A 17,982-nucleotide genomic window follows, 5' to 3' on the forward strand; every position below is an offset into this window, starting at 1 on the left:
GTCACTCTGTGTGTCTGTACTAGACTGTGGGACAGTCACTCTGTGTGTCTGTACTATACTGTACTGTGGGACAGTCACTTTGTGTGTCTGTACTAGACTGTGGGACAGTCACTCTGTGTGTCTGTACTATATTGTACTGTGGGACAGTCACTCTGTGTGTCTGTACTATACTGTACTGTGGGACAGTCACTCTGTGTGTCTGTACTAGACTGTACTGTGGGACAGTCACTCTGTGTGTCTGTATAGACTGTGGGATAGTCACTCTGTGTGTCTGTACTATACTGTACTGTGGGACAGTCACTCTGTGTGTCTGTACTATACTGTACTGTGGGACAGTCACTCTGTGTGTCTGTACTAGACTGTGGGACAGTCACTCTGTGTGTCTGTACTATACTGTACTGTGGGACAGTCACTTTGTGTGTCTGTACTAGACTGTGGGACAGTCACTCTGTGTGTCTGTACTATATTGTACTGTGGGACAGTCACTCTGTGTGTCTGTACTATACTGTACTGTGGGACAGTCACTCTGTGTGTCTGTACTAGACTGTGGGACAGTCACTCTGTGTGTCTGTACTATACTGTACTGTGGGACAGTCACTCTGTGTGTCTGTACTATACTGTACTGTGGGACAGTCACTCTGTGTGTCTGTACTAGACTGTGGGACAGTCACTCTGTGTGTCTGTACTAGACTGTGGGACAGTCACTGTGTGTCTGTACTAGACTGTACTGTGGGACAGTCACTCTGTGTGTCTGTACTAGACTGTACTGTGGGACAGTCACTCTGTGTGTCTGTACTAGACTGTGGGACAGTCACTCTGTGTGTCTGTACTATACTGTACTGTGGGACAGTCACTCTGTGTGTCTGTACTATACTGTACTGTGGGACAGTCACTCTGTGTGTCTGTACTAGACTGTGGGACAGTCACTCTGTGTGTCTGTACTAGACTGTACTGTGGGACAGTCACTCTGTGTGTCTGTACTAGACTGTACTGTGGGACAGTCACTCTGTGTGTCTGTACTATACTGTACTGTGGGACAGTCACTCTGTGTGTCTGTACTAGACTGTGGGACAGTCACTCTGTGTGTCTGTACTATACTGTACTGTGGGACAGTCACTCTGTGTGTCTGTACTAGACTGTGGGACAGTCACTCTGTGTGTCTGTACTAGACTGTGGGACAGTCACTCTGTGTGTCTGTACTGTACTGTGGGACAGTCACTCTGTGTGTCTGTACTAGACTGTGGGACAGTCACTCTGTGTGTCTGTACTGTACTGTGGGACAGTCACTCTGTGTGTCTGTACTAGACTGTGGGACAGTCACTCTGTGTGTCTGTACTGTACTGTGGGATAGTCACTCTGTGTCTGGCTGTCTGTAGGTGTTTCGTCATGGTGATCGATCTCCAATTGAATCGTACCCTACGGACCCTCACAGAGACACTGCCTGGCCACAGGGGTATGGACAGCTGACTGAGGTACTTCTGGTACAAATGTCTATGTGACTGACTTGTCTGTACTGTTAATATGAATGTACATTAATTTCTCCATCGTGATCACTGCAGTGTCAAAGTACTGGTCTCACTTTCTAAGCAACAAAATAAACACATTGGGGGGAAAACTACACCTCCCAGCATGCCACACAGGAGACAGTGGCAATGAAGGTGGTTCTGGGAGCTGTAGTCTCTGTGGCAAAACCAGCTCAGTGGTGACCTCTCTGTGTGTGCGTGCAGCTGGGGATGAGGCAGCAGTATGAACTGGGAAGATTCTTAAAGAAACGGTACGCACATTTTCTGAGTGAAGACTACAACAGCAAAGAGGTGAGTGAGAGTCGGCTACTGCCCTCCTTATCGTACTTCAGCAGAAAACCTGTTTGCAATGACTTCGTTTTCTGCTGCGCTTTGAGTTCTGAGCTGTATTTGTGCGGCACACTCTGTTTCAATGAGTAGTACAGTTTTTTTTTGCATAGAGAGGCACTGTTACTTTTCTACATGCGGTGCATTTGTTGAGCACCGAGAGACAGAGGTGGTGAGACGCCTCTCGCCCTGGGTGTCTGCGCTGTAATTACAAAGTTCAAACTCTCCTCACTCCTCCCTCCTCCCTCCTCCTCGTTTACCTAGTAATTATAACTCTAATTACATCTCACCTCCTGCTCAATCTCTCTCCCTGCCCTCTGTCTATAACCCTGTCTCCCCCTCTCTGTAACCTGTCTCCTTCTCTCTCTGTAACCCTGTCTCCCTCTCTCTCTGTAACCCTGTCTCCCTCTCTCTCTATAACCCTTTCTCCCTCTCTCTCTCTATAACCCTGTCTCCTTCTCAGTTCAGTTCAGTTCAATTCCAGGTGCTTTATTAGCATGACCGATGGGTACAATCAGTGTTGCCAAAGCAAATTCTATCTCTCTGTAACCCTGTCTCCTCTCTGTAACCTGTCTCCTTCTCGCTATATAACCATCTTCTTCCCTCTCTATAACCCTGTCTCCTTCTTCTCTCTCTATAACCCTGTCTCCCTCTCTCTCTATAACCCTGTCTCCCTCTCTCTCTATAACCCTGTCTCCTTCTTCTCTCTCTATAACCCTGTCTCCTTCTCTCTCTATAACCCTGTCTCCTTCTCTCTCTATAACCCTGTCTCTTTCTCTCTCCCTATAACCCTGTCTCCCTCTCTCTCTATAACCCTGTCTCCTTCTTCTCTCTCTATAACCCGGTCTCCTTCCCTCTGTAACCTGTCTCCTTCTCTCTCTCTATAACCCTGTCTCCCTCCCTCTCTCTCTCTGTAACCCTGTCCCCTTCACCCTGACTCAGCCTGTATCTAATCACACAGTACTCTTCAGCACTAGGGTGTTTAATTACCCTTGAGCTCTAACAAACAAGCTAATGAGCCCAAGACACAGCCTGAGCCAGGCAGGCCGTGTGTCTGCATGAACCCCTCTCTCTCTCTCAGATCTACGTCCGCAGTACAGACTACGACAGGACCCTGATGAGTGCGCAGGCCAACCTCGCTGGCCTCTTCCCCCCAAAACACCCTCCGCCGATCACAGAGGAGTTACTGTGGCAGCCCATTCCAGTTCACAGTGTCCCCAGATCCATAGACAGGGTAGGACTCAGTGTGCATCACTCCTTCATTACCCCTCTGGAGTGTCCAGTCAGTGTGTCTGTATGAACCCCTCTCTCTCTCAGTGCAGTGTTAATGTACTGGAGTGTCCAGTCAGTGTGTCTGTATGAACCCCTCTCTCTCTCAGTGCAGTGTTCATGTACTGGAGTGTCCAGTCAGTGTCTGTATTAACCCCTCTCTCTCAGTGCAGTGTTCATGTACTGGAGTGTCCAGTCAGTGTGTCTGTATGAACCCCTCTCTCTCTCAGTGCAGTGTTAATGTACTGGAGTGTCCAGTCAGTGTGTCTGTATTAACCCCTCTCTCTCTCAGTGCAGTGTTAATGTACTGGAGTGTCCAGTCAGTGTCTGTATGAACCCCTCTCTCTCTCAGTGCAGTGTTAATGTACTGGAGTGTCCAGTCAGTGTGTCTGTATGAACCCCTCTCTCTCTCAGTGCAGTGTTCATGTACTGGAGTGTCCAGTCAGTGTGTGTGTATTAACCCCTCTCTCTCAGTGCAGTGTTAATGTACTGGAGTGTCCAGTCAGTGTGTCTGTATGAACCCCTCTCTTTCTCAGTGCAGTGTTCATGTACTGGAGTGTCCAGTCAGTGTGTCTGTATTAACCCCTCTCTCTCTCAGTGCAGTGTTAATGTACTGGAGTGTCCAGTCAATATGTCTGTATGAACCCCCCTCTCTCTCTCTCTCTCTCAGTTATTGAAGACTCCCAGTAAGCACTGTCCTCGGTTCAGAGAGCTGATGGCGGAGACGTTTCGCAATGAAGAGTACCAGAGCATTCTGAAGACCTACAAGGTCAGACAAACATCTGTGTTCGTGTCCAAGTCTTCACCCTGTGTAGTATCTGTAGTATATACTGCAGTATCTCCTCTTACACTTCTCTGCATGGGCTGGACCCCAGAGAGGACAGGCTCAGTGACCACAGCCTGGACACAGACAGACGTGATTGTCCAGAGAGGACAGGCTCAGTGACCACAGCCTGGACACAGACAGACGTGATTGTCCAGAGAGGACAGGCTCAGTGACCACAGCCTGGACACTGACAGACCTGATTGTCCAGAGAGGACAGGCTCAGTGACCACAGCCTGGACACACACACTGGACACAGACAGACCTGGCTGTCCAGAGAGGACAGGCTCAGTGACCACAGCCTGGACACACACACTGGACACAGACATACCTGATTGTCCAGAGAGGACAGGCTCAGTGACCACAGCCTGGACACACACACTGGACACAGACAGACCTGGCTGTCCAGAGAGGACAGGCTCAGTGACCACAGCCTGGGCACACACACATTGGACACAGGCAGACCTGGCCGCCCAGAGAGGACAGGCTCAGTGACCACAGCCTGGACACACACACTGCACACAGGCAGACCTGGCTGTCCAGAGAGGACAGGCTCAGTGACCATAGCCTGGACAAACACACTTGACACAGGCAGACCTCGCCGCTCAGAGAGGACAGGCTCAGTGACCACAGCCTGGACACACACACTGGACACAGGCAGACCTGGCCGCCCAGAGAGGACAGGCTCAGTGACCACAGCCTGGATACACACACTGGACACAGGCAGACCTGGCTGTCCAGAGAGGACAGGCTCAGTGACCACAGCCTGGACACACACACTGGACACAGGCAGACCTGACTGCCCAGAGAGGACAGGCTCAGTGACCACAGCCTGGACACACACACTGGACACAGACAGACCTGACTGTCCCAAAAACAGATGCAAAGAGAGATGCGACTTCAGCCGCGGTCCCTGAACAAGTGCAGTTCCCTGTGCCCTGTACGGTCAGGGCAGACGAGCTGCTCATTGGCAACCTCACTGCCCGCAGAACATCAATCAGGGGGCGCCGGATCCCCTCACAGGACGCCCACTCCGCCCGTCTTTCTGTCTCCGCGAAGTGAAACTCTCGATAACTCAGCGGGCGCGTCCGGTGTGCGCCTCGTTGTCACAGCCAGCCGATCTGAAGGGCAGTGGCGCCCCCCCTCTGAGCCGTGTTCAGGAGCGGAACTGCAGCCTGTTGTTTCGTGATCTCTGTGCCCTGCCGCCTGGAGCTGACTGCCCCCTCCGCCCCCTCTCTCTCTCTCTGTGTGTGTGTGTGTGTGTTTCAGGGGTTCATCCAGGACCTGGCAAACCACACGGGGTACCCTGTGGACAAGCTTGCTGTCAGGAAGGTGTGGAGAGTCTATGACACTCTCTTCTGTCAGGTACCATTATTCCCAGTAGCAGTTTCGGGGACCCCTGATTAAGGTGGAGAGAGGGGCGCGATTCGAGCTGAGAGCTGTACCGGGGGGGCGACGGGCCTGGTCGAGGGGAACCGGGGGGTGGGGGGAGGGGGGGGGTGCGTTTGTGAAAATGGACCTCACAACCAGGAAGAGGGATGTGGCAGGGATGTGGGGAGAGCAGGGCTGGACCTCTCCTGGAGTTTCCCTCTAACTCCATTGGTGTCTGTATATTCAGTGAAAGGAATAACTAGTGAGCTCACTGTCGTACTAGTCCAAGAGTAGTGGTGTTTGTTTGTGCGTTGTAACCTCAGGAACAGTGCTCACCGTCGTACTAGTGCAAGAACAGTGGTGTTTGTTAGTGAGTTTTAACCTCAGGAACAGTGCTCACCGTCGTAATAGTGCAAGAACAGTGGTGTTTGTTAGTGAGTTTTAACCTCAGGAACAGTGCTCACTGTCGTAATAGTGCAAGAACAGTGGTGTTTGTTAGTGAGTTTTAACCTCAGGAACAGTGCTCACCGTCGTAATAGTGCAAGAATAGTGGTGATGGTTAGTGAGTTTTAACCTCAGGGAACAGTGTTCACTGTCGTAATAGTGAAAGAATGGTGGTGTTAGTGAGTTTTAACCTCAGGAATAGTGTTCACTGTCGTAATAGTGAAAGAATGGTGGTGTTTGTTAGTGATTTTTGACCTCAGTTATAGTGCTCACAGCAGCAGAGGTAACAGCAGTTGTGTTTATCAGTCTGCAGTCTCAGCTGAAGACTTTATAGCAGTGTCTGCAAGCTCACTAATGATGTTCACGGCAGCATCATTTTTGCGACTGTGAGCAGAAGAGATACCTTAAGACCTCTGAAAAGAACAGTCCCACTCCCGCCGTGCAGCTCCCCCGCTGAGCCTGGGCGTGGCCAGGGGGCGCTCTGTTCCTTCTCCAGCCCTGTGTCCAGTCAGTAACACGCAGGGAAAGAGCCTCATGCTGGAATGGAAGCTCTGTCTTCAGGCCAGTGAGGGGGGGGTGTTGTCCTGCCTCACTGCGATGCTGTTGTTTACTCCTTTCAGCCCAAGGGCTGTGCTTGTGTCCTTCACGGGGCAGGTGAGTGTGGCCGTTCCTGATGATCAGCAGTTACTGGGGTGCGGTTTGTCTCCGGTCTAATAGAGCAGTAGTTATTTAGGCAGTGTGTCTCCAGTCCTCTAGATACATTGTTTACTGGGGTGCGGTTTGTCTCCAGACCAACAGATCAGACGTTATCGGGGTGTGGTTTGTCTCCAGTCTTACTGACTAGTAGATAATGGGGTTTTGTTTGTCTGTAGTCTTATTTATCAGTAGTTTTTGGGGTGTTTTTAGTCTCCAGTCTTATTGGTCCGTAGTTATGAGGATATAGTTTGTCTCAAGTCTTAGTGATCAGTAGTTATTTGGGGTGCAGCTTGCCTCCAGTCTTGTTGATCAGTAGTTATTTAGGGCATGATTTGTCTGCAGTCTTAGTGATCAGTCGTTATCGGGGTGCAGTTTGCCTCCAGTCTTAGTGATCAGTCGTTATCGGGGTGCAGTTTGCCTCCAGTCTTAGTGATCAGTCGTTATCAGGGTGCAGTTTGCCTCCAGTCTTAGTGATCAGTCGCTATTGGGGGCGCACCTGTGCTCCAGATATCGGGGAAACTGTCTCTGTGGATGAACTATCTCAAACGGGGCTGTGGTCTGACTGGGGTCTCTCTCACTCTCTCCCAGAGGACCCACAACCTCTCTCTGCCCGCCTGGGCGACCCAGGAAGTGATCCACACCCTGGAGCAGATCGCTTCCTTCGAGGTCGTCTCCAGCGTGGTCAGTCACAAGAGGAAGGACAAGGCCCGTCTGGCGGGGGGTAATTCATCACCTCACTCGCTTAGTAACTCACCCTTAATTGAGCTCTTTTTTTAATTAGTGTCAAGATGTGATTGGAAGACAGACTGGCCAGGGCTCGGTATCACTTCACACTTAATTAGAATGAACTACTTTTAATTAGCACCAAAGGTAATAAATGATTGACTGGTTATTAGTCTCTATAAGAGCTAATTACTGCCTGGGCCTTCCATTTATTAATTTTAGGAGGCCTCAATATCTGAATTAGTGTCAGTGGATGCTGGGTGAGCTATCAAGTAATATATGATCATAATCAATGTGTTAACTATTAGTAATGTGCACATGAGGTGTGCTAATTGCTGTGCTAATTAGCATGCTCGTTAGTGGTGGATTCTACCGAAGTCAATTCAGTCTCGACTGCTGTGTTAATTAGCTTGATAGTGAATGTTTTGTTGTGTAAATGACTTGTGAATGACATTGTGATTTGGTGTCTTGAATTGTAGATGCATTCATAGTATTCTGTGTGGTGATTGGAGATATTCACAAATTGTAATTAGTCTATGAATTATGCCAATTAATAGACACTCACAAGTGTGTTGTGTTGTGAGGCCGTTAATGAGAATGTTAATTATTTTATCACAAGTGTGTCAACGAGAACGTTAATTAAAGGGTTAATTACTATGTGTCTGTTAGCCACTAAGGCAGGTGTGATAAGTAATTAGTGGTCTGTTAAAGAAGTTATTATCGTGAAAATGTGAGTGTTAATTAACAGATCCTTGTGACTGTGAAAATAAAAGTATTAATTACTGTTGTGCTTATGTTGGTGCAGGTAATTACAGGTGTGCTAATGTGTGTTATATGCAGGTAAATTGATGAGTCTCCCCTTACTGGTGTGTTAATGGATATTAATGAGAATGTTAATTGCAAATTATTTCATTAATATGGTAAATGGAGGCATATGTTAAAGTATGTTAATTGCTGGTGAGTTAATGAGTGTTTTAATTGGTGGTGAATTAATAAGTGTGCTAATTGCAGGTGTGTAAATGGGTGTGTGAATTTTCAGTACTGTGTTAATGGCAGTGTGTTCCTCTCAGGTGTGTGAATTTTCAGTACTGTTAATGGCAGTGTGTTACTGACAGGTGTGTGAATTTTCAGTACAGTGTTAATGGCAGTGTGTTCCTCTCAGGTGTGTGAATTTTCAGTACTGTGTTAATGGCAGTGTGTTCCTCTCAGGTGTGTGAATTTTCAGTACTGCGTTAATGGCAGTGTGTTCCTCACAGGTGTGTGAATTTTCAGTACTGTGTTAATGGCAGTGTGTTACTGACAGGTGTCTGAATTTTCAGTACAGTGTTAATGACAGTGTGTTCCTCTCAGGTGTGTGAATTTTCAGTACTGCGTTAATGGCAGTGTGTTCCTCACAGGTGTGTGAATTTTCAGTACTGTGTTAATGGCAGTGTGTTACTGACAAGTGTGTGAATTTTCAGTACTGTTAATGGCAGTGTGTTCCTCACAGGTGTGTGAATTTTCAGTACTGTGTTAATGGCAGTGTGTTCCTCACAGGTGTGTGAATTTTCAGTACTGTGTTAATGGCAGTGTGTTACTGACAGGTGTGTGAATTTTCAGTACTGTGTTAATGGCAGTGTGTTACTGACAGGTGTGTGAATTTTCAGTACTGTGTTAATGGCAGTGTGTTCCTCACAGGTGTGTGAATTTTCAGTACTGTGTTAATGGCAGTGTGTTCCTCTCAGGTGTGTGAATTTTCAGTACAGTGTTAATGGCAGTGTGCTAACGACAGGTGTTTAAATGTACATGAGTGTGTGAGTTTGCAGGACTGTGTTGATTTCAGGAGTGCTGGTGGATGCCATTCTGGGAAACTTCACGAGTGCAGTGAGGAGAGCCAGCCCCTTGAAACTCATCCTTTACTCTGCAGTGAGTCTAACACCATCATTATTAATTAAACCACTGACATCCACAAAGAATTGTATGGTGATCCATACTCACATTAATATTAATACTGTTAGAATTAAAATGGCTATAAATACCTCAGATTTTCTTAACCTCTCTCTCAGTGCAGTGTTAATGTACTGGAGTGTCCAGTCAGTGTGTCTGTATGAACCCCTCTCTCTCAGTGCAGTGTTCATGTACTGGAGTGTCCAGTCAGTGTGTCTGTATTAACCCCCCTCTCTCTCTCAGTGCAGTGTTCATGTACTGGAGTGTCCAGTCAGTGTGTCTGTATTAACCTCTCTCTCTCTCTCAGTGCAGTGTTCATGTACTGGAGTGTCCAGTCAGTGTGTCTGTATGAACCCCTCTCTCTCTCAGTGCAGTGTTCATGTACTGGAGTGTCCAGTCAGTGTGTCTGTATGAACCCCTCTCTCTCTCAGTGCAGTGTTAATGTACTGGAGTGTCCAGTCAGTGTGTCTGTATGAACCCCTCTCTCTCTCAGTGCAGTGTTAATGTACTGGAGTGTCCAGTCAGTGTGTCTGTATGAACCCCTCTCTCTCTCAGTGCAGTGTTAATGTACTGGAGTGTCCAGTCAGTGTGTCTGTATGAACCCCTCTCTCTCTCAGTGCAGTGTTAATGTACTGGAGTGTCCAGTCAGTGTGTCTGTATGAACCCCTCTCTCTCTCAGTGCAGTGTTAATGTACTGGAGTGTCCAGTCAGTGTGTCTGTATTAACCCCTCTCTCTCTCTCTCTCCAGCACGACTCCACTCTCATCACTCTCCAGGCAGCTCTTGATATCTACAGCGGCAGGCTGCCTCCCTATGCTGCCTGTCAGCTCTTTGAGTTCTACCAGGAGGAGGACGGGTCAGTGAGCCTGCAGCTCATCAGGCTGGGTCTCTGTCTGTGTGCATGTGGCCTCTCTCCCTCCTCCCCTCCCTGTGTATTCACTGATGTATTTTAGAGTGAGGGAGCAAGGCGGGGTACACCCTGGACAGGACACCAGTCCATCACAGGACACACACACTCACACACCCTGGACAGGACACCAGTCCATCACAGGACACACACTCACACACCCTGGACAGGACACCAGTCCATCACAGGACACACACATTCACACACCCTGGACAGGACACCAGTCCATCACAGGACAGACACACACACCCTGGACGGGACACCAGTCCATCACAGGAGACACACTCACACACCCTGGACAGGACACCAGTCCATCACAGGACACACACACTCACACACCCTGGACAGGACACCAGTCCATCGCAGGAGACACACGCACACAGACAGACACACGCACGGGCCATTTTCCCCAAAACCCACCAGCTTGTGTTGGGACTGTGGGCCGAAACTGGAGCACCCAGAGGAACCCCACTCAAACCCAGGGAGAACATGCAGACTCCACACAGACAGCGCCCCAGCAACCGAACCCAGGGACCCCAGTGCCAAGGGGCAGTCACGGTCACCTGTGCGCCCAACGTCCATCTCTCTCTCTCTCTCTCTCTCTCTCGCAGCTCGTACAGTCTGGGCCTGTTCTATCGGAACGACTCGGCCCGAGAGCCCCTCGCCACGCCGGTCCCGGGCTGCGGCACCCCCTGCCCCCTGACCCGGTTCAGCGAGCTGGTCGGCGACGTCATCGCGGAGGACTGGGAGGGGGAGTGCGGCCTGAGGGAAACGGCGCCCCCCTCAGGTGAGCGGGCGAACTGCAGCTCGTGTCCAGTTCGGTATTTTATATTCCTGGGCCGATGAGGGCGTCTCACGCCTCAGTCATAGCCGAAGGTCCGTGCCAACGTGCAAAACCTCCAACGCCCACCCCAGGACAGAGGAGGTGTCCAGGTCTGCACATCGCCGTGTTCTGTGACTCAGAACGAGGCCACACACACCTCCCCCTGAGGCGAGGCGGCCCTGTGTCGCTGGAGACAAAGCAGGCTGGGGAATCCAGCAGAAACAGGACTCTCGGCCGATAAACTGAACGTCACGAGGAATGACACCGTCCAAGAATAAAGTGTCACGAAGGGATTAGATCAGATCACTTTATTGGCCAGATACAGTGTCTCGCATGAGGAGTTTGTCTTTTCACAAACACCAGCTTGCTCTCCGTGAGAGACGCAGACAGGGAGAGAGAAGCTGGGGGTCAGAGCGCAGGGTCGGCCATTTATACAGCACCCCTGGAGCAGCTGGGGTGAAGGGCCTGGTTCAGGGGCCCAACGGAGTAGGATTCCTTGACTTTATCGACCATATACAGTTTCTTGCATGAGGAATTAAGTCTTTTCGCAGACCCCAGCTTCTCTCCCTGTGTGTGTGTCTCATGGAGAGCGAGCTGGGGTCTGAGAGAAGACACATTCCTCATGCAAGACACTGTCTATGGTCGATAAAGTGACCTGATCTTACCTCTCTTCCACAGGTGTAGTGGTTGGTCTGGCTGTAGCTGTTGGCTTCCTGTCGGCGGTGTTGTTGAGCACGCTGGCCCTTCTCGTCTACAGAAGAGGGAACTATTTCACAGTGCAGAAGTAGACGCGGGGGAGGAAGACACATCACCCCCCAGCTGCCCAGAGGTGGTACTACAGCCACGTGCTGGGGAACTTCAACGATGACTCTTTTTATATTTAAGGTTTTATTTGGAGAATGGTGGCACCAGTGTTTTTATAAATATATTTGTTTTTGTTCCAAAAAGAAAATGGGATCTGGGTTTTATGGCAGAGGCATAACTGTCCTTACCTCTAGGCAATCAGTACAAATCAGACTACATCTCCCATAGTGATCCTGGCTCAGGAGCAAAGTGTCTTGGTCTTTGTAGTTTTTTTTCCCTTGATCATGTGATCAGCGTTTGCTTTTTTTTTGTTTTACTTTTCCATACCTATTTATTTTGTTTCATTTCATTTGAAAGCTGTTCCCCATCTTCCACCCTGTAAGAATATCTCCGATTGCCAACAGTGACTGAACACTTGGTACTTGTGTAGCTCCTGGACGGAGGTTATTTTTAAACCCCTTTTCAAATTAAAGACTCCCCTTGCGGGGACAGAAAACGCCAGTGGCTGTTTGAACCCTTCTTTCTCTAATGCGCTGTGAATTGGCCTAGTGCCTGTACAGAGTCCAGAGCACAGACAGAGCAGGGGGAGGCGGGCTGGGGTTCGATCAGAGAGGAGGAAATGGCTCCGAGCTGGGCGTTGCGTGGTTAGGGTAGCACACGGCATCGATCAGCGGTGAAGGGCATGATGGGAAGGCTGGGCAGAGCCAACAGGACACAGGAACTTGGAAACTCCAGCAGGGACAGAGGCAGATGTCTCCTTTCGCGATACTGTTCAGGATCTCTTAACACACACACTCCCCTCTGCCCAGGGAACACACTGCCCACGCCCAGATCGTGAGGGGGCAAAGGGTTAATACCTCAGAGCGCCAGATGGACCTGCTGGCCCGAGAAAAACAGTCCCTCCCAGTCGGGCCTTGACCAGAGCGTGGGAGTCGCGTGTTTGCAGGCTGCATCACCTCCCTGTTCCTTTCCGAGGACAAGATCAACACCCCGTCATTATCCAGCCCCAGCACACTGAGAGCTCTGCCTACCGCAGAGGTGGCTACCCACAGACCTGAGCCCCAGCCCTCCGCGCGGGAGAGAGCGCGTTTCATCACGGGACAAACATACCGGCCCGCGGGCCATAAACCAGAGACAAAACAGATAGTCTCCATCACAGCACAAGGACGCTGGAGCCCAGCGAGGCGAGACACTGCTGTGGGCGTCTATCCCAGCTGTCTGACTTCCCCTTTCCTTTTCCACCTCGTGCCTCGATTTCTAGTCCATTTTCTACATCCCAGACAAATTTCTGTGTCAGGCAATAATAAGATAAGGTACCTGAAGGGGACAGTAGCAGCCCCCCTCCAATATCCCCAGCCAGCCACTCTCCCAGGGGAAAGGAGGGGGTCTTCCCTGCTGCCGATTCAAGCCCCATCGACGCAGAGACACCCCAGTCACCCCCCCTGCGCACACACACAGGTCACCCACCCCTCCTCGTCTCTCGGGCTGCACGGCCCCCCCACCAGCAGCACAACACCGCTCCAGCAACACGAGGGGAGACGGGAGCCCGTCTCTCTCTCCACCCACCTGCAGGGGGCGCCCCTCAGCCAATCTGAGCCTCCAGCTGGATCGGATGCCCCTGCACTGGGTCAGCGCCCTCCGGGACTCTCTGCTCTGGGGCACCAAGCACTGCTCCGTGGCATGGCCACAGGGGGGCAGGAGAGCAGTCCCAGGCTGGAGGGGCCCCCCCTCTCTCTCTCCTCAGACCTGGGGTCCCCTTGCTCAAGAGCTCCCCTGACAACTCTGCCCTTCAAATCTCAAATCTGACCCCCTTGGGAACGGTCTTAGGCTGTGTACCCCCCCCACTAGCCTGCACCCCACTCTACCACAGAAGGTACACCCCGACATGGGCCAACCCTGTCCCTCCCAAACCAGATCTCCCCCATCTCACACCACAACCCCCCCCAGTCCCAAACCACTGGTCAATCCTGCCATCGTGTCCAGAATAAAAACAGCTTCACTCCTCTAGAAAAGTGGTCAATTTATTTCGGGGTCCTTGCATCTGTTACAACATCACCCCCACCCCCAAACCCCTCAGCACACAGCAGTCTTCCTCCCGGATCCTGTGGTAGAGGGAGGGAACCCCCCCCCACAGATGGACAGACTCGGGGTCCCCAGGGCGCAGTCCACACCGGGACACCGGCGCTGTGGTCCAGCGGGAGACAGGAGAGCCGCCAGAGAGCGGGACTGGGGCCCGGAGAGGAAGACGGGACAGTCTTCCTCCACGATCAACCCGCCAACGAGGGGACCCGCTCCTTACCTGCTGCCGCACCCCACGACCCAACAGGACACCCCCACGGAGTGACCTCGCTGGAGTCGAGCGCCTCCCCCTCTGGAGCACAGGAGTCTCGGTATCCCGCCGAGGAGTCCTCACGGCCTGCAAGAACAGAGCACCTTCAGTATCCCGGGATTCACAGGCACGGAGAGAGGAACTGAGTCTCTCCAGTCTGAAGGGAGCGTCCCACACTGACGGGCCGAGGGAACTGAGTCTCTTTAGTCTGAAGAGAGCGTCCCACACTGACGGGCCGAGGGAACCGGGTCTCTTCAGTCTGAAGGGAGCGTCCCACCCTGACGGGCCGAGGGAACCGAGTCTCTTCAGTCTGAAGGGAGCGTCCCACACTGACGGGCTGAGGGAACCGAGTCTCTTCAGTCTGAAGGGAGCGTCCCACACTGACGGGCTGAGGGAACTGGGTCTCTTCAGTCTGAAGGGAGTGTCCCACACTGAGGGGCTGAGGGAACTGAGTCTCTTCAGTCTGAAGGGAGTGTCCCTCGGATATTGAGAACTTTCCTACACTGAAATACTAGATGCATATCCCACATATACAAGATAGGCCAGTTCTGAAGTAAAAATTAGAATAAGAGACCCCACAAGACCCCCACACCCCCAATCTCCTGTGGAGAAGGGCGGACAGGACAGGCCCGCTGAACCGCCGCTCAGACCCCTCCCCCCACCGCGCGCAGCCCGTCTCCTCAGGCCCCGCCTTGTCAGGGGCGGGGCCGCACTCTGGTCGTCACGGTGACTCGGAGCCCAGTGCAAGGCATCATGGGAGACCATGACGGGTGGCGGCGATCAGCCCGCCGGCGGCAACGGACGAGGCCCCCCAGTGGCCGGAGGACCAAACTGCAGGCAGATAAAACACCCCTCCAACAAGGAAAAAAAACGCCGAGGCTCACCAGCTGCACCCACGAAGGCGTGGACGAACCAGGGGGGCTCACGCGCGTCATCCAGCAGCGGGGTCACCCCTCGGTGCTCCAGGACTCCCCCAGCCGGGAGCTCGGCGACGCCCCTGCAGCCTGGGATAGCAGGGGGGGACAGGGACCGTCAGCGAAGGGTCTCTCACACCCCCATACAGCACAGCGGCACCCCCGCCTCCCCAGCGGGGCAGCCCACAGGTCGGCAAGGCAACAGCCATTGAGAAATGGGGGCTACAGCTCCCCCTCTGAGAGACCCCCAAAACCCCACAGGCACCTGGCGGCTCAGGGCGCTACACTAGGACCACAGGGCAGCCGGCGCCGCCCGTCTCCTCAGGCCCCGCCTTGTCAGGGGCGGGGCCGCACGCTGGTCGTCAGGGGGACTCGGAGCCCAGTGCAAGGCATCATGGGAGACGTAGTCCGCCGCTTTCCTGCCTCGGCGACTCCTCCCCTCGAGGGAGGGCTGCAGGAGTCGAGGGACGGAGCTCGAGGGTTTTAAAGATCGATGAGGGAAAAAACCCAGACCCCTGAAGGGCAGAGGTCGAGGTCAAGGGTAAACAAGAGAGTTTTTAATCTGAGACGACTCACCCCTCTGCGTTAGGGCTCTGCATGTTGGCAATTCAGGACACCTGGGAAAACAGGAGAAGGAGCATCAGACACTGCCCGCATCACAGCGGGAACGGAGCTCATTGGCTCCCGGCACTGTCCGTCTCCTCAGGGCCCCGCCTTGTCAGGGGCGGGGCTGCACTTCGGTCGTCACGGAGACTCGGAGCCCAGTGCAGAGCATCACGGGAGACGGCACGCCCACACAGCCGGAGGGGAAAAACCAAAAGAGACCGGCTCCAAACCCAGCACGACCACAGGCACCCCAAACCAGAACGGGAGCAGTAATGAAGCTCTTCAGCACAGAGGACAGAGCCCTGAGACTCTGGGCTCATGAGGACAGGAACTGGCTCAGTTCAGTCCTTCAGGGGGTCTTCCCTCAGGGGTTATAGGTCACTGTGGCTCTGGGCTCATGAGGACAGTAACTGGCTCAGTTCAGTCCCTGAGACCCCAGTCCTTCAGGAACTCTGGGGGGGGGGGTCTTCACTCAGGGGTTAGAGGTCACTGTGGCTCTGGGCTCATGAGGACAGGAACTGGCTCAGTTCAGTCCTTCAGGGACTCTGGGGGTCTTCACTTAGGGGTTAGAGGTCACTGTGACTCTGGGCTCATGAGGACAGGAACCGGCTCAGTTCAGTCCCTGAGACCCTAGTCCCACAGTCAGGGGTTAGAGGCCAGTGTGACTCTGGGCTCATGAGGACAGGAACTGGCTCAACAGAGCCCCGGTCCTTCAGTTAAATTTTTCACACCGGCGAGAAACATTTAAAAACAGTGGCCCACGTTTTCTCACAGCGAGTCCGAGATGAGCCGACGTCTGGTCAAAAGCACCTCGTTAGAGAGACCCCAAAACCCACCAGAGCCAAATAATTTTTCCGGCCGGATCCAACACCGATAGACACGGCGTCTGGAAGCGGAACTCGAGTCTCACGCACACGAAGCCCCGGGGACCACAATCGAGGTGGCACCGGCCATGTGCCAGGCCGGCCGCGGACCCTCTGTCTGCGGGGGACTCGCTCATTTACTGCCAGCCTCCCGCTCTTAGAGCACAAGGCCACGAACGGCGGATTTTAACACGCAAGACGCGCGTTTTCTACCAACAATAGCTGCTGCAGTAGTTACGAGAGTCTTTGATTATTAAATTAAAACTATACGCCCCCTCTAAGTTAATTGGGAAGAGTTGCTTTAATTTAAAGACACTAGATCGTCAACCCTCATCACACATGGAGGCTTCTAGGTTACAACACCTTCCGTGTTCCTTCAAGGCGAACCTCCGGGGGGTGCCACGCCGGAAACCCGAACACGCGTGGCCGCGGATTAAAGCGAAGCTGCAGTTATAAATGAGCATCTCTGAGCGAATACTTGTCGGTTCACGGGTACCGGCGGGTAAAAACCTTCCCCGACACAGAGGGAACAGAACACGTCCCTCGAATGTACGAGACACACAACAAGCGAGAGCTCTCCGACTCACTCACCTCCCTCCTGGGCCCAGCAGGGCAACAGGCCGACGCCCTCCCAATGGCCGCTCTTTATGGACACGTCACAAGGACCCCGCGAAGGGGCAGGGCGGGGTCGCCTACCGAAAACGCCTGACTGAAATGGAAGGCCATTACCGTAATGTCTGGAAGATGTGCGCACACGACCAGTTAGAAAACAAAACCGAGTGCACACAGAAACACCTTTTATCGACATCGTGTAAGAGCAGATTTCTTATACAGACATTAATACTGCACTGAGAGAGAGGGGGGTTAATACAGACACACTGACTGGACACTCCAGTACATGAACACTGCACTGAGAGAGAGAGGGGTTAATACAGACACACTGACTGGACACTCCAGTACATTAACACTGCGCTGAGAGAGAGAGAGGGGTTAATACAGACACACTGACTGGACACTCCAGTACATGAACACTGCACTGAGAGAGAGAGGGGTTAATACAGACACACTGACTGGACACTCCAGTACATGAACACTGCACTGAGAGAGAGAGGGGTTAATACAGACACACTGAGTGGACACTCCAGTACATGAACACTGCACTGAGAGAGAGAGGGGTTCATACAGACACACTGACTGGACACTCCAGTACATTAACACTGCGCTGAGAGAGAGGGGTTAATACAGACACACTGACTGGACACCCCAGTACATTAACACTGCACTGAGAGAGAGAGGGGTTAATACAGACACACTGACTGGACACTCCAGTACATGAACACTGCACTGAGAGAGAGGGGTTAATACAGAAACACTGACTGGACACTCCAGTACATTAACACTGCACTGAGAGAGAGAGGGGTTAATACAGACACACTGACTGGACACTCCAGTACATGAACACTGCACTGAGAGAGAGGGGTTAATACAGAAACACTGACTGGACACTCCAGTACATTAACACTGCACTGAGAGAGAGAGGCGTTCATACAGACACACTGACTGGACACTCCAGTACATTAACACTGCACTGAGAGAGAGAGGGGTTCATACAGACACACTGACTGGACACTCCAG

General features: G+C 52.2%; 2 protein-coding genes and 3 non-coding genes across 9 annotated transcripts in view; 1 reads left to right on the plus strand and 4 right to left on the minus strand.

Annotated features, from left to right (window-relative positions):
- LOC148654338 (testicular acid phosphatase homolog) overlaps positions 1-12,136 on the plus strand; it is a 31,268-nt gene extending 19,132 nt beyond the window's left edge. For 2 of the 4 annotated variants that reach the window (XM_088646355.1, XM_088646354.1), the window contains 10 exons: positions 1,377-1,472; positions 1,728-1,814; positions 2,932-3,084; positions 3,790-3,888; positions 5,212-5,307; positions 7,042-7,174; positions 8,999-9,081; positions 9,851-9,957; positions 10,620-10,795; positions 11,510-12,136. In XM_088646355.1, the coding sequence (XP_088502481.1) occupies positions 1,377-1,472; positions 1,728-1,814; positions 2,932-3,084; positions 3,790-3,888; positions 5,212-5,307; positions 7,042-7,174; positions 8,999-9,081; positions 9,851-9,957; positions 10,620-10,795; positions 11,510-11,619 (1,140 nt within the window). In that variant the 3' untranslated portion in view covers positions 11,620-12,136. The remainder of the gene's footprint in view (positions 1-1,376; positions 1,473-1,727; positions 1,815-2,931; positions 3,085-3,789; positions 3,889-5,211; positions 5,308-7,041; positions 7,175-8,998; positions 9,082-9,850; positions 9,958-10,619; positions 10,796-11,509) is intronic. The other 2 variants (XM_088646356.1, XM_088646357.1) reach the window with 2 other exon arrangements.
- Positions 12,137-13,635: 1,499 nt separating this feature from the next.
- On the minus strand, positions 13,636-17,018 carry LOC148654339 (uncharacterized). Of its 2 annotated transcripts, none has more exons than XR_015941340.1 (4): positions 16,939-17,018; positions 15,455-15,495; positions 14,849-14,968; positions 13,636-14,051 (listed from the first exon to the last, which is right to left on the minus strand). XR_015941340.1 is itself a non-coding variant. In XM_088646417.1 (4 exons), the coding sequence occupies exons 1-4, from the start codon at positions 16,809-16,811 to the stop codon at positions 13,903-13,905; spliced, it is 411 nt and encodes a 136-aa protein (XP_088502543.1). In that variant the 5' UTR covers positions 16,812-16,826; the 3' UTR covers positions 13,636-13,902. The 2 variants fall into 2 exon arrangements, 1 of the variants encoding a protein (XP_088502543.1); XM_088646417.1 differs by lacking the exon at positions 16,939-17,018 and adding an exon at positions 16,711-16,826.
- LOC148654340 (small nucleolar RNA SNORD88) lies at positions 14,638-14,727 on the minus strand. Its single transcript, XR_015941524.1, has one exon. It is a non-coding gene; the product is annotated as a small nucleolar RNA SNORD88 (small nucleolar RNA).
- LOC148654341 (small nucleolar RNA SNORD88) lies at positions 15,193-15,282 on the minus strand. The gene has a single exon (XR_015941523.1). It is a non-coding gene; the product is annotated as a small nucleolar RNA SNORD88 (small nucleolar RNA).
- LOC148654342 (small nucleolar RNA SNORD88) lies at positions 15,574-15,664 on the minus strand. The gene has a single exon (XR_015941525.1). It is a non-coding gene; the product is annotated as a small nucleolar RNA SNORD88 (small nucleolar RNA).
- Positions 17,019-17,982: the final 964 nt, after the last annotated feature.

Source organism: Lepisosteus platostomus, chromosome 9 (assembly GCF_059453375.1).
Source record: "Lepisosteus platostomus isolate fLepPlt1 chromosome 9, fLepPlt1.hap1, whole genome shotgun sequence".
NCBI lineage: Eukaryota > Metazoa > Chordata > Actinopteri > Semionotiformes > Lepisosteidae > Lepisosteus > Lepisosteus platostomus.